Here is a 27,141-nt window from a genome sequence, read left to right on the forward strand (position 1 = left end):
TTCTAATTTTTAAAAAGTGAAATAACTATAGTAGTTTAACAAATTGTAGAAATATGTATAGTGAGTCTATGGGCACATGTCCCTCACTGTCTGACCTGAGAGCTTTTCTTTCTTTTCTTTTCTTTTTTCTGTTCTCTGTTCATGGACAGCCTATAATCTTTCATTAGAAGAGCTAAAATCAGTACTTTTAGTCTGAATCCATTTCAACTAGTCTGTTAGCCAACTGCAAACATCTGAAATGGGGTAGCAGGACTCAGATTTCAATGAATGACTTAAAAGAATGAGGAACAACTGAAGGTGCCACAACAAAACACTATGATCTTCAAATAAAGAAAGAGTTTTATAAGGGAGTGATGCACCGTAATCAAGAAATTGCAATGGGGACTGAGAATGACACATAAGGCAAGGATTCTCTGAAGTGCATGGTGTATAAAATAATACAGATCATTATCTGAAGACATTTAAGAATGCAGTGAGCATAGAAAAATAATGAAAGGAATTTCCATGTATAAGTTATTAGCACGTTTTAGGCTCTGGTTGAAAACTTTTCATCAATTAGGTCATCCAACACTCTGGTAAATCATATAATAAAAGGGCAATTATCACTCTTTTTAAATAAGAAAACTAGAGCTCAGTTGGTGAATTAAAAGTTGCACATCTAGCCAGTGGCCAAATTGGTGTGCCTGGGAGTTAAATAAAAGTCATCCTTATCTTATTCCAAGATAAGCACTCTTAAGTTCTATGTTATATAAATTCACATTGAACTGTGACTTATGCAAGTCTTTTTGTAAAGTGTTTTGGAGAATACAGTATATTAACAATTTGATCTTTTCCCTAAGAAGTTTACAGGGGAAATAAAAAACAAGCAGTATGTGTATCAGTTATTCACTTTTATTCAACCCAAAAAAGCTACCATATGTAAAGAATTGTATTAGTAGCTCTAAAGTATGGAAAGTTAAGAAGATGAATAAAACTCTTCACCAGACTCAGAGTATTTTATAATCTAGTATCAGAGGGAGATATACACATGGCTCAAGATAGACTAATTCTCTGAGGGGAAAAAATGGCATAGATGATAGAGGTTTTGTTCACCCCTCTTGAAACCAAATCAAAGTTGTGACAGAAACATGGAGCAAACTGCAAGCAAAGTTGCCTGGTTCCAGATGAACAGAAGCACTGCAACTAGGGAGAAAAGTAAGAAATCACCCTGTAATAGTAGAAGGTAGGAGGGGGCGAAGATGTGAGGCTACCTGGTTCCTAGCAGCTGAGTGGGACAGAAGCTGTGGCAGCTGTAGATGCCTCTTAAAGGTGCAATGTCTGCGAGTGAACTCTCATGGTGATGGCCCTGCTCTCTCTGAGCACCAGCTCCAGGTTGGCTGCTAGAGGTTACTGGGGACTCACAGGGGGACACTGAGTTGTCAGAGCAAGAGACGGAGGCGAGGCTCTCTCCTGGGAAGAAGTGCTGGTAGTATCCATTGTTCCTCTGTTGAGCCCTCCCTACTTCCAGTGTGTGGATTCAGCACAGTCATAGCTGAGATGTCATCAAACTGGATAATAGAGGTCGCTCTGTCTAGAGGATTCCCTGAAACACTGTCTCCCCCAACTCACAGCCACATTCAAGCCACATCCAGTTGTGTCCTCAGTGAGTCTGGCGCTCCTTACTGAGCCAACTCCAAGACTCACACTGATGGCAATTGGCCTTGGATTCTAGTATGGCCTCTTGAGGCAACTATAAGCACAGCATCTGTGGATTGCTTGTTGAATCGTAACAGGTGGCCTCAAAGTGACACAGGCTGGGCCTAACTTGGCCTGCAGCTGAACATTTCAGGATTGTGCCACTGGACACCTACTATACCAAGCCATGCCAAGAAGACCAAGAGACTTAGGAACTTTGCTTAGTACAAGAAACAGACAGAGAAAGGCAGCCAAAATGGGAAGACAAAGAAGCAGAAACCATACAAGTGAACAGAACAGAGATCCAGGAATAATAGAGTCAAGCAATCTAATAGAGGCAGAATTCAAAACACTGGTTATAAAGATGCTCAGTGAACTCAGTGAAAGAACTCAGTGAGAACTTTAACAAAGAGATAAAAAACATAAAAGTGGAACTGGAAATTATAAAAGGGAACCAGTCATAAATAAAGAACACATTATTTAAGATGAAGAGTATATTAGAGGGAAACAACAGAGTGGATAAAGAAGAGGATTGAACCACCGATACAGAGGATGGGGAAGCCAAGGACACTCAATTAGAATAGCAAGAAAAAAGAAGCCAAGACTATAATAATAATTTAAGGAGCCTATGGGACACAATTAAATGTAAAAATATCCATGTCGTAGGGGAACCAGAAGGAAAACACGTTGAAAAGCTATTTGAAGAAATAATGATGGAAAACTTTCCTCACCTGGTGAAGGAAATAGACATACTACCCCAGGAAGCTCAGAGAGTTCCAAGAAAGCGAAACCAAAAGAGACCCATACCAAGAAACATCATAGTTAAAATGCCAAAGGTTAAATACAAAGAGAGAACCTCAAAAGTAGCAAGAGAAAGCAGTTAGTTACCTACAAGGGAGCACCTGTAAGACTTGCAGCTGATTTCTCAAAAGAAACTAAGCAGGACACAAGGGTTTAGCACAAAATATTTGATGTGATGAAAACCCAGGATCTACAACCAAGAATACTTTATCCAGCAAAGCTATCATTTAGAGTCAAAGGACAGATATAGAGTTTCCAGACAAAAATAAGATAAAGGAATTTATCAACACCAAGCCAGTATTACAGGAAATTTTGGAGCGACTTCTTTAAGAAGAAAAAAACATGTATCAAAAACATGAGTAAAGAATGGTAATAACTACATTCCTATCAACAAGTACCTCAGATGGAAAAGAATTAAGTGCTCCAACCAAAAGATACAGTGGCTGAATGAATAAGAAAACAAGACCCCTACATAAGCTGCCTACAAGAGACTCACTTCAGATTAAAAGACACACACAGACTAAAAAGAAGGGGATAGAAAAAGGTATTGCCTTGATGGACCTGAAGGGTATTGCGCTAAATGAAATAAGTCAGATAGAGAAAGAAAAAGTATCATGATTTCACGTACGTGTAGAATCTAAAGAACAAAATAACAACAACGAAAATGGAAATAAACTCATAGATGCAGAGAATATTTTGAGGACTACTAGATGGGGATGTGGGGGGAGGATGGCAAAAAAGGGCAAAGGGATTAAGTACAAATGGATAATTATAAAACAGATATGGAGATATAAAGTGTACCATAAGGAAAATAGTTAGCTATGTTTTAATAAATATGTAAGGGGGAAAGGGGTACTAACTAGATTTAGTGGAGTGATCACTTTGTGAGTTATATAGATCTCTAATCACGATGCTGTACAACTGAAACTAATATATTATTGTATGCCAACTATAATTGAAAAAATCATTGAATTTTACAATGTAAATATGAGCAACCAATTGTCTATTATATTTCAATGAAGCTGGAAAAAATAAAAATAAAAATAAGAGATTAATTCCATTGCGGTCATTAAAGGAAGATATTGTGGAGCAGGTAGAGTTTAAAATAAGACTTCTAGAATGGGCATAGTTTGTCAAATAAAAGCAATGGTATTGGTTTTTTTATGTGGAAGAAGATTCTTGATCATAGACTTTAATAAAAAATACTGGAGGACACAAACTGAAAATAATGAGCTAGGAGGAACTGGAATGTTGGGTGAATAGAAGAGTGAGAAGTTTTGTGCTTTGGTTAGGATCAGTTTTTGGAGTTGTAAAACAGAGAAGAGAGGGTAGAGCAAAGCTATTACTTCGATATAAGAAAAGACTATAGAAATGATGTTATTTTACAAGTCTCCTAAGAATGGCTAACTTCATCACAGATCAGCTATATTAGAAGACATTCTTAAATGACTGATATATGAAGTTCTCAGTATCCAAAAAGGGGCTTAGTTACCAATGTAAATTAATCTCAGGAAATGCTAGCCAATATCTGAATCTCCGCCATTTTCAGGGCATGATCAAGAAGGGAAATGCAAAGAGCGAAACTTATCATTGTTCAAATAACCTACTAATTCAAAGGCCTGGATCCTATAGGGAGCTATGATGGCATCAGCACAGAGTATAAGGATTGACACAGCAGGAATGAAAGTAGGATAAGAAAGCCAATTTTAGTACATCTAAGATAATCAGAAGAGAGTGGGGAATAGACATGGTGCCTGAAATCTGATGGAAAAGTCAGGAAGGATCAGATGAAGTTAGAAGTTGGGAAAACACATCTGAAAAACAAATAAACACACACACACACACACACACACAGTCATCAATTCTTACTTAAAACACACACACACACAACTGAGTCATCTTTTAAAAAATTTTTTAATTCATTAATAAAAGGAAAGAACTACAGGAAATTCTATTATGGAGAAGTGACATTAGATAAATATATTAACAAGATCTGGCAGGGCTAGAGAAGACAATAGGTATCACATGTCATTCACTAAACTATGAGAATCAAAGTTCTGAAGCCAAGAGACCCGTTCATGGCACAAAATGAGTTTGACCTGCATCAGGTAAAACCAAGAGATCTAATACATATCTAAGTATTAAGCAATCAAGAAAATAGAAGCATTGAAAGTGATTGGACTACTATTTATTATTTATTTAAAAAATAATATCATTCTAATTAGGCTCTTGTAATTATAACTTGACAAGTCCCTCTCACATAGATGAGGCCAGGAGAAACTTCCAGGTAACTCCTGAATGCAGGAAACTAAGGTTCCAATCTATGCGATGAAAAACAGGAGCCAAGATATGAAAATGAATATCTTCATAGTCAACTGAAACATTGGAGAAAGAAAAATCCAAACTTATTCATGCAATAACTATTTAAATTTTCTATGCATCATGAAAATTATTTTTCATTATCAATTTCTGTTCCCAAGGTCAAATCTCACTTATTTTACCTCATGCAACCTCCTGAGTAGCTTCTGGATTCCCTGCTTGATCTCCTTGGTTCTCACACCATAAACAATGGGGTTCAGAGCTGGGGGGATGAGGTGGTGCAGGATATTGAGTAGGATGGGGACATCTGGGGGGATTCTCTTCCTGGCCAGGTTAGTGATGACCAGCACCAGCAGGACTGTGCTGAAGAAGAGGATGAGGATGAAGTGGGAACCACACGTGCTCAGGGCCTTGGCTGCAGCCCCCTCAGCCTTGATCTTCAGCACAGCTTTCAGGATAAAGGAGTAGGAGAGAACAATAAGGATGAGGTCAGAGCCCAGCAGGGTCCAGGCTGCCACAAACTGGTAGAGCTGATTGAAGGTGATGTCATCACAGGAGAGTTTGGACACAGACAGGTTAGTGCAGATGCAGTTCTTGATGATGTTCTCTGCACAGTATCTAAGTCGTGAAGAAAGGACTGGAACAGGAAGTAAAAAGAGGGCATTCCGGGCCATAATAAATACACTAGCCCTAACCACAAATTGGTCAGTGATGATGGACGGATATCGTAATGGATGACAGATGGCCACATAGCGGTCATAGGCCATGACCATGAATGTGCAAGACTCCATGGCAAGAAAGCAATTCATGATAAACATCTGGAGGAAGCAGGCAGAGAAACTGATGGCCCTGAGGTCAAACCAGAAGATGGCCAGGACCTTGGGGATGACAGTGAGGCAGAGCACCATGTCCAGCAGAGAGAGGAAGCTGAGCAGGTAGTACATGGGCTCGTGCAGAGAGGCCTCCAGTCGAATGGTGATCAGGAGGGTGGCGTTGGCTCCCATGGCCAGAAGGAAAAGGAGGCTGAGGGGCAGGGATAGCCAGTGCTGCCAACTCTGGTAGTTAGGAAAGCAGATGAGGAGGAATTCAGAGACTGAAGCAGTGGAATCGTTGCTGGGTGAGGCCATGTAAAGGGTCCTGTACAAGCTAGAAATTAAAAGTCCCTTAAAATGTAGAACAGAATAAATCACCATAGAAAGTATACATTCTAAATGTAGTAGAAATCTGGTTTTCACTGGGGCTCTTAACCTATTGCAATGAAGTTTGAAAGTCGTCATCATCAAGCATCACTAACATTTAACTGAACACTAATCATGTGCTAGGCACTATGCAGAACATTTATATTCACGATCTCACTTTATCCTTTAAAAAACACTTAAGAGTAATTAATACTGTTATCCTAATTTCACAGATATTGAAAAGGTACAGAGAAAGAGACCAGCATAGTTTGATCAAAATTAGAGAGCCAGTATGTGGTGAGGTCAGGACTGAGAACCAGAAAGTCTGATTCTAGAGTCCCTGCTTGTAGCCCCTACAAAAGATTTAGCCTCAACCCGCACAATGACTTAACTAAGCCCCTCCTTCCTTCAGCATAAAAAGGTTAGCTATATGGAGAGCTCTGTTTAGCTGACTCCGCAGAAGTCCTAGAAAAGTCCAGACTTCGTACAATTGCACGAGGCCTAACTTCAGGATTCCTTATTTTCACTCTTCAGGAAATAATTGAATTAGAGGTAGAGCAGCCCTTGACTGCGCTCAAGGGCAACAATTTCTTCTAGCTCAAAAGAAGATTTTGTTTAAAGGTGTAGAGTTTATAATTCTTACTGAATTATTTCCTTTTGTTTCTCTTTGTGAAGGTTCAAGAATGACTTCTTTGTCTTGGGTCCTTTAAAAAAAGACTGGGAATTTCCTATTCTGGTGACAAGGACAGTTAGTACTGAGAGATGCACCAGAAGTTTTCCCAAAGGCAGAATAAATAGGAGCTAGTGAGTGAGTGTTAGGCATATAAAACTGTACAGGAATCTATTTACCTGTAAGCAAAATTCTCAATTATTTCTTGTGACCATGATCTAATTTTCCTAGTATATGGAATATATGTGTTGTAAACTTATCTGCTTTGATTCCAATTGTTTCTCTAGTTGGTTACTGTCTTATTTTTCTCACAGCTAACCAAAGGGCAGAGTGCCAAGTATTAAGAAGCATCACAGTAATGGCTGCCATGGCAAAGAAGCAGGAAAAAGTTGGGGAGTCATGGCAGGCTGAGAGACAGAGCCCAGGAGGCATATAATCAGTTATTTGGGATTACTGATTCTCCTCTCCAATCTTATCTGATAGTCTCCTCTAGGAGGGTAAAGTAGGTATGACAAGGCATCAGACCTTAGCTACCAGAGAAGATAAGATCCAAGGACTTTCATTTTGAATATCCCAGATTTTCCAAATATAGTACAAATACACACACACACACACACACGACACACACACACACACACACACACACTTCTACCCCTTGTAGGACTTTAAGAAAGCAAGAATTCAGGGTTAAAACGAAGATAGGGAAAATTATGTATCAGCAATTTCCTGTAGTTTCATATGTGATTAGGAAAATAACTCTTAGTGTGAATCAGAGAAATAAGAAAGATAAAAAACATGTCTACCTTTTCTGAAAAGGTTTGTCCTTTCCAATAACCTCAAGTTCTGGATTCTCAGAGTTGTTTCTCTAATAGCTGATCTTAAAAACAGAGGAAAAGGAACAAAGTATGAAGCAATGTGTTATGGTTGAAAAGTTGGCCTGAGATTGATAAATTCCAAGTCTGACTCTTATACTATGACCCTGACATCTATTTAAACCCTATGGCGCCTAGTTCCCTTATTTATGAAGTAGATAAATGATATCTAACTTCAGATGTTGTAGTGGGAAGGGAAAAGGGCTATTATTTCCTGAGGTTTTATCAGACACAGAGACATGGCAAGCTGAGAGCATCAGAGAAGGGTATAAAAAAGAGGTAACAAATCATCAGGGGATGAAGGAGGACTATCCTTGTAGGCAATAATAAGAAGACAGGCCTGATCTGTATGATTAGTGCTAAGGTTTTAGGGACTGGTAGATCCTAAGTTCTTTGTGAGAAGGAGGTAGGAGAGCTTAGTGCCAGGAGACAACGATCAAAGGAATCCAAGTGCATAAGTAGGCATGTAAGGTCCACCTGATAGCAGGTGTTATTGTGCACACTGTAAGGAACCACAGTAGATTTGAAACAGGGAAGTAATGTGCTACACATGGGACAAAGGGGAATCACACAGAAGGCAAGGACCCTTTTTGAGAGTCCTGAATAATTCAAAGGAGAACTGATTATAATATGAACAAAGGTCATGCAGGTAGAGAAGAAAGAACACATTTAAGGGTTGGGAAGACTACAAGACTTAGTGTAAGAAAGGCTGAGGAGGCAAAGAGAGCCTGGGGTCAAGAAGGTAACTGAGGATCTTTTAACTGATAAGGGAAGAAATGTCCTTTTCAGACCTCCTATAATATTGATATATTCTCCCGGGCAGTAATATATTCAACTCTGTTTTATAGTCCTTTTTAAATTCCTTAATAGCTGGGACCACTTTTCTCCTCTCTGCATCCCTCTCAGTGAAACTGAGGCCTCCCAATCTGAGAAATGAGGGATCGTTGGCCATCTGGGGCATTATTTTGATATGCAATACTCCAATTTAATTGGTTTGTATCTACAGACAAATATTTACAATGGGTGGTCATAGTGGTTCCTTGTGCTAAGCGCTAATGAACAAAACATGATCTCCGACCACGAGATATTGACAGTCTGGAAAGGTCAGGCAAGTCTTGAATGAACCAAATTACAACAGAAGATCCAAGCTCAGCTATGATTGCCTAGAAAAGGATTGATCACCTTGGTTTCTGGATAAATTTACACTAGTGCAGAAAGAAAGAGTCTGATCAAGTCAGGCACAGAGCCTTGGCATTCTAGCCATGATATGGGTAGGAGTTTTTGAGCCTCCAGAAGTTTGGAATCCACTAACCTAGTATGGCCACAGAAAGACTCAGCCTCAGCTCTGAATGAAGTAATAGCTTTAGGTTAATCCATGGCACTCGCTCTTATACCAGGATATACGTATCTTAGCAGCTTCAGCATCTACACAGAACCCATGGAAAGAGTTCCAACTATGTACATATCAGGCTCCCAAACTCCCCTCCTCTCTTCGTTACCTCCTTCCTCATAATTTTCCTTGCCCCTACTTGAGACTCACCAACTTTAGAAGGCTGCACTGCTGCTGTTCCTGGCTGTTGGAAAAAGCACCTAAACTTGCCCCTCCAAGGCCTCCAGAGGCTGATTTTATGGGCCCTAGCTCCACTTTGCCCCTTCTCTCCCCATTGCTCACAGGAGTCAGTGCCCATGTTAGGTACTTGGTCCCTGAGGCCCTATGCTATTTCCCAGGAGAATATATTATAGAAGGCTTAATTCAGCATCATGAATAGAGTGAAGGAAAAGAGATCAAAGGCTCTAGAGGAGTGTAAATAAAGAAAAAGGAACTCTGGGAAAAGAAGAGTAAGGAAACCTAGTGATGAAAATTTTCTCAGGAAAAATTGCTATGGCTACACCCATGGGGAAGAACTGAATAAAGTATCTTCAGCACTAAAACTCTGTGGAAGGTGGTGACAGAACAACATCCCCAGCACAAAAAGACATTGGACCTCAAGGGCAACTGAGGAGGGCGGTGAGCACTTCCCCCGTGAGCCCTTCTCACGTGGTGGAAGCATCAGTGCTCGGGACCCATCACTGAGAGAGGCCCTGTTCACACACGTGATCTCATGTCCAAGATTTATCTTCATGGCTGTATTTTGTCTAAACTGTTTCCTACTGTAGAATATGCAAATGTTAACAACACTCGCCTTCCCCAGAGCAACACTGTGTTGGCATCAATTTCTTGTGAAAACAGTGAGATTGTCACCAGCACAGCCACCACTCTGAACTGACGCACAACAGGACCTGAAAAATGGCCTCTCCTGTGAAGGTCTCTAGATGCTTCTTAGGATAGGGAGATTCAGGCTAAATGTAGGGTCTTTTGGGCTTTGAACACAAGAATCCTGGAGAGAGGAGAGCATGTGGAGGATGGTTCTAGGCCTCACACTTTCCTACCCACAACTGCAGAGCAGAAATGTAGATGGAATGTGACCCCCTTTCCTCCATGCACTAAATCCTCTCCTGCCCCTATCTCGACCTTGCTACCTGGAGGTCCTGGGTGAAGCACCAAAGATCTTGGAAGCATCAAAGGAAGTTGATAGCCAGGTTCAATGAAGACATGCTCACTATTTCATAAGTGAATCATCATTGTTCAATAAAAGTATGTTGTAAGAACATGCTATTTGCACTGGGCAAAATATCCTGGTCCTGAGTTTCTTGTAAATGAATAATCCCATTCCACTCTCAAATCATGGGGATGTGGCAAGGAGACAACTGGAGACTTAAGTCCGAACCCTTATTCTACCATTTCCTGGTTGCTTCAGTTTGGACAACTTCATAAGCTCTCAGAACCACAATTTTCTCATCTGAAATATAAGAATTTAGAGCCTTCTGTCAGAGAGTTGTTGAAATATAAAATTGCTTTTACTTTTTCATCAAACAAACATTATGACCATGCTTTGCACAAAGCACTATACAACATGTTAGACACGTAATGCATCAAAGAATGGTTTCTGCCACCTTAGAGGAGGAGCCCAAAACATTAACATTAAATCACGTGAAGGATTACACTAGTAATAATAATAATCTTTATTGAGTTCTTAATGTGTCATATTATTTCAATTGTTAACTGATATTTTATTTTGTTCTTATAACAAATTATTGAGATACATATTTTTACAGTGAACAAGTACAGTTAACAATTCCTAATGAAGATTCAAAAATATACATGTTATGGGTTGAAATGTGTCCCTCAGAAAGGTATGTAGAAGTCCTAATCCCCAGGTTTACAAATAGGATCTTTGTGGATATAATCAAGTTAGCAGTTAACAATTAACAAAAAGATTTATGAACTTCATTTCAACCATACACTGATTGTATATCCCAGGGTTCCAGTTTAATATGTTTGTGTGGGAGGATGATTATCAGACTCTATCCTTGGTGAGTCCCGGGCTTTGATTTTTTTCTCCTTATGCCCAGATATTGCCAAATTTTTGCTTCATTTTATACTCATTTCTTCAGGATTGGCAAAAGTCCTCAGAGTCGCAATAGCTTTAAATTCTGGGATTATATCTCAGTTCTTACCTTCTTCTAGATGTCAATCTTTCCTTCTTAACTCGTGTCTTTAAAAATATGTTTCTATATTGTTAATTCAAGAATCTTTTTTAGTGACCATTTAGCTTGGTAAAAATTTAAATATTGACAAGTGTTTTATATGCATATTATTCAATAATGTATTAAAATATACAGTGAATCCTCACTTAAGGTTATTTGTAAGTTCTTGGAACTGCAACTTTAACCAAAGTTCAGGTAACAAAAGCAATTTTACCATAGGCTAACTGATATAAACCTGAGTTAAGTTCCTATGGCATATTTCTGGTCACGAAAACATCACCAAACTTCTAAACAAAGAACCAAAACACTTCTTATATTAAACATTGGAAAAAATGTGAGCTATATGTACATTTAAGAAAGATTGATAGAAACAAGTAGGATAATTAATTTCTAACCTGCTTATTTCAGTTCAGGGTTGGAGGTGGCTGAAGCCTCTGTCTGCAGCTCAGGGCACAGGCTGGGAACCCTCCCCAAACAGGACATCCTTCCATGTCAGGGCACACTCGCACACACACCTGCACTCTCTCAGACTGGGGCAATTTAGACACACCAATTTACCAGACTTGCACATCTTGGGAATGTGAGGAAACCAGAGTACTCAGAGAAAACCTGAGCAGACATGGGAAAATGTGCAAACTCCACACAGCCAAAATCAGTTTTTTTCTCATTAACATGATAATGAAACATGGAGCTCCAATGGCTCAATCGGTTAGTGTGTGATATTTATACATTATAATGAAACAATGTTGAATGAAATGACACTGTTTGAGGACCTGCTGTATCTGCTATATAATAATGTCATATATATTATATAACTGTAATATATAATATGTAAATATAAAAATACAAATATATAATATATAAATACGTGTGTATGTATATGTGTGTCTCCACAGCTTTCTGACATCTACAGTTGCAGTTGAGAATATACTGTTAGTTAAATTGCTCTTCCTTTGTAGGTAATGCATTACATCTCTGGCTCTATTAGAATTTTTTTTCTTTAGGGTTTTAGAGTGTTAGCAAATGTGCACAGATTTTAAAAAATTATTCTGCTCATGATTAATTAAGCTTCTTAAATCTGAATATAATTCAGCCATTATCCCTTTGAATATTCGTCTCCCTTATTTTCTATATTCTTTTGTATAAATCCAGCTTGGTATTCATTGGTGTACATTTGGTGTTTTTGGTGTATATTCTTATTCAGTTCTTTTTATCTTTTCGTCTCTGTTTCATATTCCATCCCTTTTCAAATTGTACTGCTTTCGCATTAAGCTCGTCAGCTCTAGCTCCATCTTACCAATTCTCAACTCAGCTTTGCTAATCTTTTGAAATATGTTATCCTTTATCTATATCAGTTTCTTATAACTAAAAAACCATTGCTTAATCCAAAGTCATGAAGATTTACCCTTATGTGTTTTCCTGAGTTTTATAGCTTTATCTCTTACATTTAGAGTTTTGATACATCTTCAATTAATTTTTGTATACAGCGTGATTTTATTTACTTCTTACTAGAGCATTTTATAGATTTGTACTGATTTTTCCTATTTCTCATAATTCTGCTGATAGAGCTCCTAGTTCTAGAGCACCTTTTCTGTAATTATCATGAAGATGAGTTTAGTTAAAAAGTGGTAACAGTGCTGGGAGATCAGGGAGAGGTTGCCACACCGTGTGGTCTTCTTTCATTTCTTTAGGATCTTGATCCCCCTTCATTTCCTCTTTTCCTTTCATTAACACATCTCTAAAGAGGAACCTATTTTCTTCAGTTATCTCCTCCTTCCCCAGAAGGCTGCCACCTCTGTTCCTCCTCACTTCCAGGCCACTTTCCTGTAGTTAGTGCAGTTTTCATTGGGCCCCCTAACCTGTGTTTGATATTTTAGAATTTAGTATATTTTTAAAACATTTCTGGAGATGTTATCTGTTCTATGTATATGTCTTCCAAACCCCTCCCCTATTTCCCACTTAATCTTTTAAACATCCCTCTGTCCACACTTGGAACCTAAATTCTGTGATAAATGTAACTCTTTCTCATCTTAAAATAATTTGAAATTTTGCCATTCTCTTTCTTCTATCAAGCTGATAGAAGTGGGCCAATGTGGTTTTATTTACACTCCTTCTGATATTATGGTTTCTTTGAGAGGATGTATGATGAGATTCAGAGTCAGGCAGCCATCATTTTCCTAGGACCAATTAGAATACATACACACACGTCTATATCTGTATGTACGATGTACGTATGTATGTAATTCACAATCTCAGTAATTCCCTGGGTGAAATCTGAAATGGGCCCCCTACATGGAGAGCAAGGAGAGACTGAAAAAAAGAGGTAGACCACTCCAGATTGATAAGTGGCAGGTTAAATAAGAGAACTTATGAGGCTTGTCTTGGCTACCTGCAGATGAGAAAATCTCTGCACCAGCCTGCTATAATCTTTAATACATTTATATATACAGTCCTTAACTAGGTTTAGTCACACATACCAACCAGATGGCCTCATCCTCTACTCTCTGAAGTCTGTTTTTGAAACAGCTCTTAATGTGAAAATGGTGGGCGAAACATACATTCCAAAGACAGAGAAAGGGAGAGGAGCTTCTGATGTCCAGGGTAGCTTGCTGGTCAACCTGAGGTCACATCCTCTCAATGACTTCCTCCAGGAGTATGTATATGTATGCTTGTGCTTGTTACTCTGATTGTGAACTTTGAGTATTATGTCTTTAACTAGTTTTCATTATCATAAGATATACCTGCGTTTTTATATAGTGTTTAATTGACGACACTGAGTATCTCGTTATTAACAATTTTTCCCCCAGATTATTCTGTCAAGATTTCAGGAAAGAAAATTGTATGATCTCAAATAATGATGCATTTTAATTTTTTTTATTAACATATTTCCTTCATTTACTGGTTCAGTATTATTTTATAGAGATAATATTCAAGAAATATTTTAGAATATAATTTTTAAAGCAGATTGTAAAAAATAGATATGAATTATATTCTTAAAAGGAAGAATTTTTCTTTCATGTTTATTAGCTGTCTCCTTATTTTTTTTCTACACATTTAAAAAATAATTTCATATTTTGAAGTTTTTCAGTAGACTCAAAATTCATGGGGTTTACTCTATAATATTTATGCATTAGTTTATTTATATATTGGATTTAACTTATGTTTTCTGATATTAAAACAGTATTTTTCTGTGTAATTATTTCATATAGGCAGAGTATGATATTGGTTTAGAATTTGGAATGTAAAATTAGAGAGACTTTAAATAGCTACATGATATTAGTGAAAAATTTATCATTTTGAAGTCTGTTTTCACTTTTGTAAGCTGACAGTAATCACTGTTTCTTTATATATTTATAGAAAGCATTATTTCTTCATTTGATTTCCTCTCACTTTACATTACTATCACCTTAGTCCTATTCTCTGCATATTCCTTGCTCATCCTACCTTGAGTTTCAGCCAGGGTCCTATTTCCAATTACAAGACAATTTCTTATTTCTTCAGCTCCTAGAATACCCCCTGAAAATCAACTGTCTTACCTAGCTTCCATACTCTAATGAGAAGGACTTTATGTTAAGTCAACAGGCACTCTATTAGTCTGCCTTAAAGCTAACCCTAAGAAGAACTGTGGAGGATGTCGTTTCACTGAGTTCTCAAGCCCAGGTAGAGCCTTCTTTACTCTTCAAGCTTTATAATCTCCTGACTGAAGACCCTCTGACCCTGGTAAGAGCTGAGAGTCAATAAAGAGCCCCAAGCACTGGTGGAGCTGGAGACCTTACTTCATATCAGTGACTACGCTAGAATTAGATTTGGTAACTTAAATCTATGTACGCTAGGGTTAACAACCACACTAGAAATAAATTTGCTTATTTCCAAACCTTTTAATGTCTTACGAGCTGTAAAGATTTTCACAAGTTTTTTTTTGAGTTCATTGTCCCAAATTAATGTTGCTTTATAGCATTTATGGGCAATGGTACTAAAACTCAAAGAGGTCTGAGTGAAATTCTAAGGTAAATCTTCTAGTCAAGGCCAGGGCCTGAATTTAAACCTGGATTATAGGACTCCGAGTTAATTCTCTTACCACCACATCCTGCTTGGTTTTCACAAAATGCCACATCATTGTTAAGGCATGAACTTCAGCTTCTGACATGTGAATGAAGAGAATCTCTGTGTAGGAGGAAATTATATAAAGCAGTTATTCAAAGCACAACTTTTTGCAAACCTTGTTCTCCCATTAGGAATTTTATAGTATCAGTGAGTTTTAACTGTGAGATTTATTTTTGGTACTTTTCTTGTGATAGAGATTGTTTTGGAATCTCTGAACTATGCCTTCCCATGGGGTATACAAATTATCAGAAATAGGGGGCAATGTATTATGACTGTCTTGTGTGGGATGCCAGAGGAGTTTAGTAAAAATATTTCCAGTGTTTACTTCTGTTTTGATCTTGTGATTGTTCTACTGAACTATTGGGGAAGATCCTCCTGGGACTAAATATCAACAACTTTTAGGGTTAAGCATCCTGAGTACACACTCTCTTATCTGTTTTGTCCTGACTCCATAGATAACAGGGTTAAGAGCAGGGGGAACAACCACGTACATGTTGGCCAGAAGTATGTGGATGTAATGAGGGATACTGTGGCCAAAGCGATGTGTCATGAAGGAGAAGAAGGCTGGCAGGTAGAAAGCTAACATGACGCACACATGGGAGCCACATGTGCTGAGAGCTTTGAGCCGGGCTTCCCAGGATGGCAGGTGAAAGACTGCTCTCAAGATTTGGATGTAGGAAAATCCAATCACAGAAAGGTCAATGTATCCCACTGAGAAAGCAACCAAGCCATAGATAACATTGACCCTAATATCGGCACAAGCCAACTTTGCCAAGCCCATGTGTTCACAGTAGGTGTGGGGGATAAGCCGCACACCACAGAAAGGCAATCTCAGGATGAGAAATATAAATGGAGTCATAAACACCAAATTCCTGACTATGACGACTATGGCCAAGATGGCTATTACCTTATTGGTAAGGATCATGTTATATCTCAGGGGGTTGCAGATGGCAATATAGCGATCTATGGCCATGACTGTCAGCACCACAGACTCCAGGCCAGTGAATATATGAATAGTGTACATTTGTGTGATGCAAGCACCAAAAACAATGTCCCTGAGATTGAACCAGAAAATGCCCAGCATCTTGGGGATGGTGGCTGTGGACAAGCCAAGGTCAGTGCAGGCCAGCATGGCCAAGAAGTAAAACATGGGTTGGTGGAGGTTCTGTTCAGTCTGGATCACAAAGAGGATGGTGACGTTGCCCAGGAGAGCGATTAGATATACCACAAAGAAGGGGAAGCCAATCCAGATGTGCACACGTTCCAGCCCTGGAATGCCCATCAGAACAAAGGAAGCAGGGTGGAACTGGGTATTGTTTGGATGAAGCATATTGGAGAGAATAGATTTCAAACACATTTCTTGCAGTTTTCTTGTTTCCAGTGAGAGACTCTCACTTCCTTCATAGAATGTTGCCTATTTTCTGGAGAAATATAAAATCCATTCTCTAATTCTATAATACAGCAGAGGAGACCTGGAAAGGGAATAGGAGGCACAGTTATAAAGACACTCTCACTTCAAAGTATTTGTCTCACCTACATAGAAAACATGGAGAACATTTCCCAGTACAATAGTTCTGTACTTCGCAGTTTTTTCGTCAGTCTCTAAGGAAGAACCTGCATATGGCATTATTAGCAAATATTTGTTGTTACTTATATCTGTTAATCAGTATGTAAAGCATAAAATAGGTGGTGTGTGTGTGTGTGTGTGTGTAATATCACTGGACTGGGATTGAAGTGGAGATGACTCAACTGACATGACGGTTCAAGAAAATGATACGTTCTTGCAAAGTAGACCTGAAATATTAAGAAATATTCTATGTAAAAGAGAACTCAGTATGGGTGAAAGATTAGACAGCCGATGTTTGGATCTGAGGTAAGGAATGGAATTAAGAAATTTAGGCAGTTTGGAGAGTATTATATAATTTCAACAACACAGTGGTCCCTCTTAGATCTATAAAATCTTATGTTGTATCTTCATGCAGATACTTTCCTGAGAAAGTGTTAACTAAATTGAGAACTGAACAATGAGAATTTACTAATAAGTGGAAGAAGGGATTGAGCCGAGAAAATATTTCTAGTTGATATAAACAGGGAGTACAGAGACAGCGATATGACCATGTAGGCCCTTGTGATTAACTTCATGGGGTTTTACCCTTATCCTAGAAAAAATGGGAAGAAACCGTAGTATGTTAAGCTGTAGTGTAACTGGATCAAATTGGCATTTCAAAAATATCACTCTTGTTGCACTGTCAAAAAAAGGCAGCAAGTGCATTTGTAGTCATATCTGTTGGAAGGTTATCAGACGTTCAGATTGAAGATTGTTATCTTGTACTGTGCTGTCAGTAACTGATTGGAACAAGTCAACTTTGCAAGTGTTTAGTTGTATTGTCTTCTAAATAGTTATCAAATCTATTTTTCTTCCCCTTCACAACTACCGAATTAATTAAAATAGGTATAATCTTTTATCTTAACCTTTTTGTATAATTCATCCCTCTTCGCCAATGGCCCTCAATATTTTTCCTTTTAAAAACATATAACTGGTCAATATAAACCCAGTATTAAATGTGATTGAGGAGCAGTGATTCTCATGATAAGAGAAGGGGCAGGTGGCTCTGTGCAGAACTAGGGGAGAGGGATTGAGGACTTATGCATAGTTTGTTCACTCCTCATGGTGGCATTTAGGGCAGGCAGGGGGTGGAGGTTATAAACCTAGTGATATTTGATATATTGTCCTTGTAATAAAAAATTAACTCATGTATCAAGGTCCTAAAACCATATAGATTTTTACATGTTCTGATAACTGCAGCCAAAGATTTAAATTGTCCTCCTTCTATATTTAAGATTATCTGCAAATTTACCAGCACTACCACTCTCTGCCCTCATCTGTTATCTTACGGATGTTTCCAGTTATTAATCTTTAATTAATTTGACAAGTATTTATAGAGTTCTTACCATCTGTCAAGACCTGCTCCAAATTGAGTCAAAGTCCCCCAAATCATGGAGTTTAAAGTCTAGTCATACCAGAATTTTGCTTCTTGGCCTCACACAAGGTTTCCACTCTCATAGTAATTCTTTCATTTTTAAGCAGTCTTTGTAGGGAAACTTCCTAAAAGGTGCTTTGGTATTCCACATAAATTACATATTCAGAGTGCTCCTGTTCAATAAGATTATAGGCATTGCCAAAAATTATTGTCTGTCTAGATCACTTTGCTGCAACCACTAATCATAACTATGGCCACTGTTGATGTAGTCATCTAAATGTTTTGTCTGCTTAGTCATCTTTTCTGTTTAATGTACTTCCATGTATATTTTCTAAGTTTATCTTCACTCGAATTCAGGCTCTCTTGTCTTCTGCCTTTCTGAATGCCTCTCTTCCCTTTTAGACACTCAATTCCAAGGTAAACTATGGTGAGCTTCTCCCAGGGACTGGCTTCCATCCTTTGCAGCAGAATTTGACAACCTCTTTATTCAGGTTCCCAGGCTTCCCATTTCTTAACCCCTTTGTGTCCCATTTTCATATCTGCCATAACTGTCTTCCACTAGGGTGACTGTGTCCAGTGTAAGAAGTCTTGTACAGAGGTGACAAAATTGAAGGATGTAGGAAGAAAAGACCTCATTCGTGCCAGCTGATGAAAGTAACCATTGCTATTATTTCTCATGTTTGCATATCACATTCTTTATTTACATGTTTGTGTCTACAGATATGTTCCTGCATTTGTTGATATCAGTTTGTTTATTTAGCACAGTGAGTGTTGTGCAGTGTGTTTCTGTGTTAGTGATTGATGTGTGGCCGTGAATGCAGGTTATTCTCAACACAACTCCTCTCTCTTGCTCTTGCTGCATCGCTTGGAGAGGGTCCTAGCTACAGAGACTCTGGCTGAATCACTGGAGCGCCATCACCCCGTGAATCACTCTAGTTACCATCATTGTGAACCCTCTTCCAGCAAAACCAGGAGCTGACTCACCTACCTCTGCCCAGCATCTGAGAAATCATTTGTGAAGAACTGGATGCACAGACTGCAACCTGCATGTGACTGAGTTCTCCATAATCAGGGCCAATGGGTTATATGAGAACGCTAGTCCCCTGGGAAGGGTCACCACACAATGAATGGATTGTGTCCCCAGACCTGTGGTAATGAGACAGAAAATTTCAATATCCCTAAGGATATTTTTATCCTTTCTGGTCAGAGACACTTTCTGGTTACAGATGATCTGCAATTTGCATCCTCTAGCAAGAACCCTCTCCAGATAGGTCCCAGGAGTCTAATCAGTCAGAGGCATCCTGGACTCCCACTTACACCTTAAACCTCACTCTAGCACCAGCTACTTTGGACAGATAGGCAGTGAAGGCAGAGAAAGAGCTCTGTAGGAAAAAAAAAAACAAAACAACAACAGCATTTCCTCAAAGTCAGCTTGGAAACATCTGTACATTTAGAAAATGTCAGAACCAGAATTCAAACTTAAGTCTCTCAACCTGAGCTTTCCATTTTATGAATTACACTGATGATTTTTTTTTGTGAGAATATAGTGCTTCTAACATTCTGTAGAATAGTAATTAGTAGAACATGAGAATAAATAACATTCATATGAAGGAAAGCAGCCTAGCATACATACAAAGAGCACGTCCACCTATTTGTTCTGTGACTTTGGCCAATTCAATTTGTTATTCCAAGCTTTGGTTTCCTCACAGGCAAAATGAGAAAAAGTTATATCATCTCATGAGATTGCTTTAATGGTATAGGATAATGCCTAGAAAGTACTCAGCAATCATTTATTAAAAATTAATAAAAATAGGTTATTATAATTATTGTATGGCATTATCTTTGAAGTAAACAATTTGGGTCAGATAACTTAAATTTAAATGACTTTCCTGAAATTCTATAGTTGAAAGATGTTGAAGGCATTTATTAACCTCTGTGAGCTTCATGTTATCTCTATAGATTCATAAGGGTAATGAAAATGACAATTTATATTTCATAGTTTTCCTCTGAATTGAGTGAGATGATGCTTTTAACTAAAACAGCAGCATTTGACAATAGATAGAAGATATTATTAAAATGGATATTATTTTTATTACTTATTTGAAATAGATATTTTTAATGTTGAATTTGAATACAATAACAGCGATTATGTTTTAGTTTACTAGATTACTCATAGCAACAACTCTTATTTGCTCTTATTTGTTCAGGAAATGTATTTAGTTTGACTGCTAGATGTCAGTAATGCTCATATGACAAGCAATTATTTCTTATTTTCACCTATATTTACTAAAATTTTGCTGTGAATTTGATAACACACATATTAGGTACTCAATATAGATAAGCTAAATCGATAAAAACATGCTTGTCAATTTAGCATTTTATATATGTAGTAGTCAAATCAAACACATTTCTTTTACAAATCACAAAAGAGCTCGTGAGCTGTCAAGCTAGGTAACTGAAATTTTTCAAGACATTTCAAATATACCTTTACTTGTATAGCTTCAACGTTAATAACCATCTTTTTTATGGGGCTTTGATTTATTTTATGTTAAATTACTGTAAAGATTGAAATGTTAGTGCCTCTTCTTGATTATTTACAATATTCTCTACAAAATTTAATATATCTGGCTATATATTTTCATATTCATGATTTTGAATTTCAATATTAGTTAAAGCTTTAATACCCATGAATCTTATAAAACATATAAAAGAATACTCCAGGCATATCAATTTTTTCTTCATCCCACTTTGGGCCTTAAAGAGAGAATACTCTAAAATTACGTGTGAACCCCGAGGAATATAAACAAAGAGCATGGATGGTGATTACATGATTATTTCACTTATTTTTTAAAAAAATTTTATCCTCAAGGTAAACATACTAGATTTGATTTCAAAGTGTATTTGTCCAAATGATTTTTTAAAAATCAGTATCATTTTGGATAACTTTTGGACTGTCTAAAAGGATAAAAAGAAACTCAAATCTCTTCTAAGAGAACTCTGAGAACAAAAAGAGAGGCAGTATCTAATATCACAGATATCACCCTGAAAAAAATAATATAAAATAGTAATTGAAAGGAGAATATATAAAAATGCTGGCTTTCAAGTTTTGTTCAGGTTTTCCACCAGCTCTTCATTTATGTGGGCCAACGTGCAGGCTACCTTCTCTATGCATCTCCAGGATCACTCCACACTCTGTGTCCTAGGGACTTGCAGGTGTGGCTGCATGGTAGCTTCCCTTGCCCTTTGGCACCTGGGTGGCTTCAGAAAATGAAAAGTACAAGCAGGAGGACAGGAGGGAAGTAAAGTCAGAATATTTATTCTAATTTCTACCTGCTCTCTCCTTGCAGGTCACCATGGGCTGGGTGATCCCCTCAGAATAAATCCTAACTTCCACATCTAGGTATCTTCACATTGCTTTCTGAATCTCTAGATTCCAGGAATGCCTTCTCTTCAGACCAAGGAGTTACAAATATTCCTTACATTTGTTATCCCTGTTATGGTCCCTTGTGGTTTCCCTATACTGTGCCTATACTTTGTCATAGTTTAAGGGACCCACTTGAGTTTTTTCCAAAAAAACTCAAAAAAACTATTTTTTCCAAAACTTTAATTAATATATTCAATAAGCAGCTTTACCTTTTTTTTCAGATTTCTGCATTTAAACCTAATTTTATTTAATTATATGCCATACATAACATATGACACTTAACATGTATTCATATGTGTGTTCATATATATGCACATAATATGTATATATACACATTATAAATATACAATTTTACTGGTCTTATAGTTTACTTTTGTCATAGGTGGTTTTTGTCTTTGAACTCAAATTTCTCAAAGGCTTTTGAACTACACTCAAATATATCTCGAAGTAGCTAATTTTGTAGTTACTTGAAAAGACTAAGACACATTTCACAAAAGTAAAATTTAACATAGTTAATAAGTACTGAAAGCACAATCAACATTATTAGTTAACAGGGAAATGAAAATTAAAATTATAATGATCAGTTACTGATTCTCACTGACCAGAGTACCTAAAATTAAAAAGACCCCAAAAACCAAATGTTGGTGAAAATATGGAACAATTAGAACTCTCGTACTTTGTTGGTAGCAGTATAAAATCATTAAGCCACTTTGAAAACTGTTGGGCTTTTTCTCTAAAGTTGGCACCTGGAAAATGGAAGGGTCTGGAAGTATCTGAAATTTTTACAACTTTTTTTTTTGACCAGGATAATATCAAAACTCTGACTAAATATCATGAGTTATGGATTGATAAACCCATTGGTACAGATTCAAGAAGATATTGTATCCGGATTCAACTTCATAAAAGTTTACTTCTTTGTTAGACTTAGTATCTCTGCTCCCAAGGTGCTGGTAGATAATGAAAGTTACAGATTAACATCTAATATCAAATGAGGAAGCCTGATTTCTATACTCTGTAAATTATCCTGCAACACATAAAAGTTTCCAAAGGAGAAAGAGTATCTGGGAGAGTAAGAGAGGTTTGTGGAAAATGGTCTTATCTCAGAATATTTAATCTAATAGAATATAATTAATGCTAGAATCATCATATTTTTCTCTTGTCATCATTTCCTCAATTATTTTTCTTTTTGCATATATGTATTTTTTATCATATCACATATATTTTCTATTAAGCCTGCTTGTAAATGTATTTAATATTATCAGATACTAGTAAATTCATGCCATATTTAATACAAACATAAGCATGTGCACATACATACATGTACACACAGCTTCATACACAAATTAATACTCAAACAGAATACAGATATTTATAGAAAAATGGGGCTGTGCTTTAGGGCAGTATTAATTTGACACAACCACAAGAGTGAAATGGGAAGTTAGAAATTGGGCATTCAGAGGCTGAATGTAAAAATGTATGCAAGAACTGCCCTACTGCTGTATATAATGCTTGGGGTAAGCATTTTTGTGGAGTCACTGATAATTTGACTAAAAACTGTGTTACGAAATTCAGGGAACTATACAATATATAATAATTTATCTATGCTTTAGAATAATGGGTAGAAATGAATTAATTATATATTTGATTGTTGTCTAATTACTGCACATAAAGATTCTTTCCGGGGTCCAGGCACTTTCTTATTTCTGTTAAGTTTCATGAACTCTCTATTCATGTTTTTTTTTTTATTGTCAAAACGGGCCATTTCTGGACATTTTATTTCTGCTACAATAGAAGGTATTATTAGCACTATTATTACTTAGAAAGTCATGGCTTTTCAAGACCATATAGATCATCTTGCCTCCAGCGTTTCCAAATTCCATTTATTTAATGCTGATTGCATCATTAGTGTGCTGCATCATCCAGTCATCCATTGTGCTGCCCATGAATAACGGCTCCCAATGACCCTCTCAAAGGATCTTTCCATACTTCATTGGTGATGACCACAAATGCCAGGCTTAACCAGATTATTCAGGAAAATGTGTATAATAATTATTTCCTGTTCATGTTAAACTAAAAATCTTCTGTGCAGCAAAAGAAACCATCAATAAAACAAACAATCAACTAAATGAGAGAAGATATTTGCAAACAATACCTCCAATAAGGGGCTAATATCCAAAATATAGAAAGAACTCATACACCTCACCAACAAAAAGCAAATAATCCAATTAAAAAATGGGCAGAGGATCTGAACAGATACTTCACCCAAGAAGACTTACAAATGGTCAACAGACATATAAAAAGATGCTCAACATCACTAGCTATTAGGGAAATATAAATTAAAACCACAATAAGATACCACCTCACACTTGTAAGAATGGCTATTATCAACAAGATAGTAAAAATAAGTGTTAAAGAGGTTGTGGAGGAAAAGGTATACTTCCTTAGACATGGCTGGTAGGGATGTAAATTGGTACAGCCACTATGGAAAATAGTATGACGTTCCTCAAAAAATCAAGAATAGAATCACCATATGGGCCAGGAATTCACTTTCTGAGTATCTACCCTAAAATTTTGAAAACATGTGTAAGGGTATATACACCCTGGTTTTTACTGTAGCTTTATTCATAATGGTCAAGACATGGAAACAACTAAAATGTCCTTTGATAAGTTATTAGATAAAGATATGGTACATATATACAATGTTACTCAGCCATAAGAAAAGATCAAATACTGCTGTTTGCTACATCATGGATGGGCCTTGAGATTATCACGCTAAGTGAAATAAATCAGACAGAAAAAGTCATGAACCATGTGATGTGGAATGTAAAATTGAAAGCAATAGAGGAACAAGACAAACAAAAACTCATAGACATGGACAACAGTTTACTGGTTACCCAAGGGAAAGGGGGAGAGGTAGATAAGGGTAAAGAGGGTCAAATACATGGTGAAGGAAAGAGATTTGACTTTGGGTGGTGAACACACAGTGCAATATACAGATGATGTAGTATTGAATGACACACTTGAAATCTATATAAGTTTATTGACCAATGTCATCCCAATAAACTTAATTAAAAACTTTTTAAAATTTTTAAATACTAATAATGAAAAACACATATTTTGACTAAAGTATTTAGGTTCTAATCATTGCATTTCTAGAAGGTGATCTCTTTCAATTCTGACTTCATTGCTTCCTTCTGCACAGTGTCATCAGCTTGCAGTATAGGTGAAACAGAGTGGGAAGGACATTCCCATTTATACAAGTAATGCTGCTACTTCACCTGGCATTATTTAACACTGACTCAGGAGAAAGAGAAGTTAGAAAAAAAAGTGAGCAAGAATGACAGTAAAACAAGACTGAAGGAACATTAAAATAAAAACAAGTCAATGATTCTAGAGAAGAAAAACAAAATTTGAGGGTTAATGTAAAGATTACAAATCTATGGAACAGAAGATGTTCTACACTGCCACTAATCCATGGCTTAAACTTTATTTACTTCATCTACAATATGAAATTATTAGATCAGCATTCCTTCAGGATCTAAACTTACCTGAAAAGAAGACATGGAGAAATGGGGAGAGTTCACACCCTTTTCCATGAACCATTCTGCTCCCAAAACACTGCTGTCACTAGGATATATTTCTTTCCATTAGTCTTTTCCCTTTGTCCAGTTACATGTGGGTGGGTGGGCAGAATGAGTAGCAAAGGTAGCTTTGCTTTATCTGTCACCCTAAACCACTTCCAATAAAAATGAAAAATCTGTCCACTAGTATCTAATACAATAAAAAATTTTAAAGAGAGCTCAGATTAAATTTGGGTAGTATGTGAATACATTATCTCTATCTTTACAAAGATCTATTATTTCTGTACAAATATCTTTAAAACCCTCTCTCGGATTTGCTTGGTCCTGACTCCATAGATGAACGGATTAAGGGCAGGTGGAACTACCACATACAGATTAGCCAAAAGAATGTGGATATAGAGGGGAATATTCCGACCAAAGCGGTGTGTCATAAAAGAAAAAAATGCTGGTGTGTAAAAGCACAGCATGACACAGACATGAGAACCACAGGTACTGAGAGCTTTTAGTCGAGCTTCCTGAGAAGGAAGGCGGAATACAGCCTGAAGGATAAGCACATAGGAAGAGGTGATCAGGATGACATCTACAATGATATTAGAAATCACCATGAGCCCATAGATAATGTTGACCTTGATGGGTGCACAGGCTAACCTGGCAAGACCCATGTGCTCACAGTATGTGTGAGGGATGATGTGATGTCCACAGAAGGGCAGCCTCAGAATGAGAAACACAAATGGAGTCACAAGGATCAAATTTCTTCCAACAATAACAGAGGCTAGAATGCCGATAGTTTTGTTGGTGAGGATCACAGTGTACTGGAGAGGGTTGCAGATGGCAACAAAGCGGTCATAAGCCATGACCACCAGTAAAACAGTGTCCATGCCTGTAAACATGTGGATAAAGAACATCTGAGCAAGGCAGCTGCTAAAGCTGATTTCGTGCAGGTTGAACCAGAAGATGCCCAGCATTTTGGGGATGGTGGATGTGGACAGACCCAGATCAATCATAGACAACATGGCCAGGAAGTAGAACATGGGCTGGTGGAGACTCTGTTCAGTTTTGATCACAAAGAGAATGGTGATGTTCCCCACAAGGGCAATCAGGTACACAATACAGAATGGGAAAGCAATCCAGACATGTATAGTTTCCAGTCCTGGTATTCCTAGTAGGAGAAAGAAGGGGGGATGGAACTGGGTGTCATTGATAGAAGGCATTCTCTTAGCAAGTATCATCGAGTTCCTGTTAAGGAGGAGGGTCTCACTTTCTTTAAGATCTTTTCTTATCAATGTCCTGGAAAGACGGAAAGACTTCTAATCTGTACTGTGGAGGTAATGGCAGAAGCAGTTAATTTACAAACATTAGAGTTTGTCCTCTTTCCAGAGGGTAATTGAGCAACTCTCTCAATATACAATATTGTTCTGAGATTCATCATAGGCAATATTGTCCATGAATTTATTTTTTGTAGATCTTTGAAAGAACTGATATTTCAAAACGTGGTATATACTTACATTTTATGGTATTCCCTTTCATTCCTTTCCATGTAGCCCCTTGCTTTGGGGAAATTACTATACCCAGTGGTTCTCCAAGTGCAGTCAAGTGTTAAAGAATCCTAAATTCAAATGAGAACAGCTGACATATCATTGTCTATGTTTTGATATAGCATAAATGTAGGGATTTGTCTTATGAATCTGATACAGTCATATGACATAAGGGAAGTTAAGTAGATGGTCTCTCTTAGAATTTTTCTCATTCTCTTTCTGTTATGAGACCACTGCTATTTTTGATGCCTACTAATTTTATGGAATGGCTTGGTTTCTAATCCCATACCTCCAGACTCTTCTTTGTTCAGCGATTCCCTGATATTCTTCCAGTAAATTGCCCTTGGCTTTTCAGCTGAATTATGTTCCTCTTTCTTATAACCTATAATACCAATAACTAACATACAAAATCAC

At 37.3% G+C, this 27,141-nt stretch overlaps 3 protein-coding genes across 3 annotated transcripts; all 3 read right to left on the minus strand.

Annotated features, from left to right (window-relative positions):
- Positions 1–4,967: 4,967 nt before the first annotated feature.
- On the minus strand, positions 4,968–5,921 carry LOC120590468 (olfactory receptor 56A4). Its single transcript, XM_039848286.1, has one exon. It carries the CDS (start codon positions 5,919–5,921, stop codon positions 4,968–4,970), a length of 954 nt encoding a protein of 317 aa, XP_039704220.1.
- Positions 5,922–15,451: 9,530 nt separating this feature from the next.
- On the minus strand, positions 15,452–16,536 carry LOC120590107 (olfactory receptor 52E5). The gene has a single exon (XM_039847745.1). It carries the CDS (start codon positions 16,534–16,536, stop codon positions 15,595–15,597), a length of 942 nt encoding a protein of 313 aa, XP_039703679.1. The 3' UTR covers positions 15,452–15,594.
- Positions 16,537–25,467: 8,931 nt separating this feature from the next.
- LOC120590108 (olfactory receptor 52E4) lies at positions 25,468–26,412 on the minus strand. Its single transcript, XM_039847746.1, has one exon. The coding sequence runs from the start codon at positions 26,401–26,403 to the stop codon at positions 25,468–25,470; it is 936 nt and encodes a 311-aa protein (XP_039703680.1). The 5' UTR covers positions 26,404–26,412.
- Positions 26,413–27,141: the final 729 nt, after the last annotated feature.

The sequence above is a fragment of the Pteropus medius genome, unplaced genomic scaffold (genome assembly GCF_902729225.1).
Source record: "Pteropus medius unplaced genomic scaffold, Ma_sr-lr_union100, whole genome shotgun sequence".
NCBI lineage: Eukaryota > Metazoa > Chordata > Mammalia > Chiroptera > Pteropodidae > Pteropus > Pteropus medius.

Bases quoted from the DNA above. Each gene is read 5' to 3' on its own strand.
- LOC120590108 (XM_039847746.1), bottom strand. From the start codon at position 26,403: ATGCCTTCTATCAATGACACCCAGTTCCATCCCCCCTTCTTTCTCCTA.
- LOC120590107 (XM_039847745.1), bottom strand. From the start codon at position 16,536: ATGCTTCATCCAAACAATACCCAGTTCCACCCTGCTTCCTTTGTTCTG.
- LOC120590468 (XM_039848286.1), bottom strand. From the start codon at position 5,921: ATGGCCTCACCCAGCAACGATTCCACTGCTTCAGTCTCTGAATTCCTC.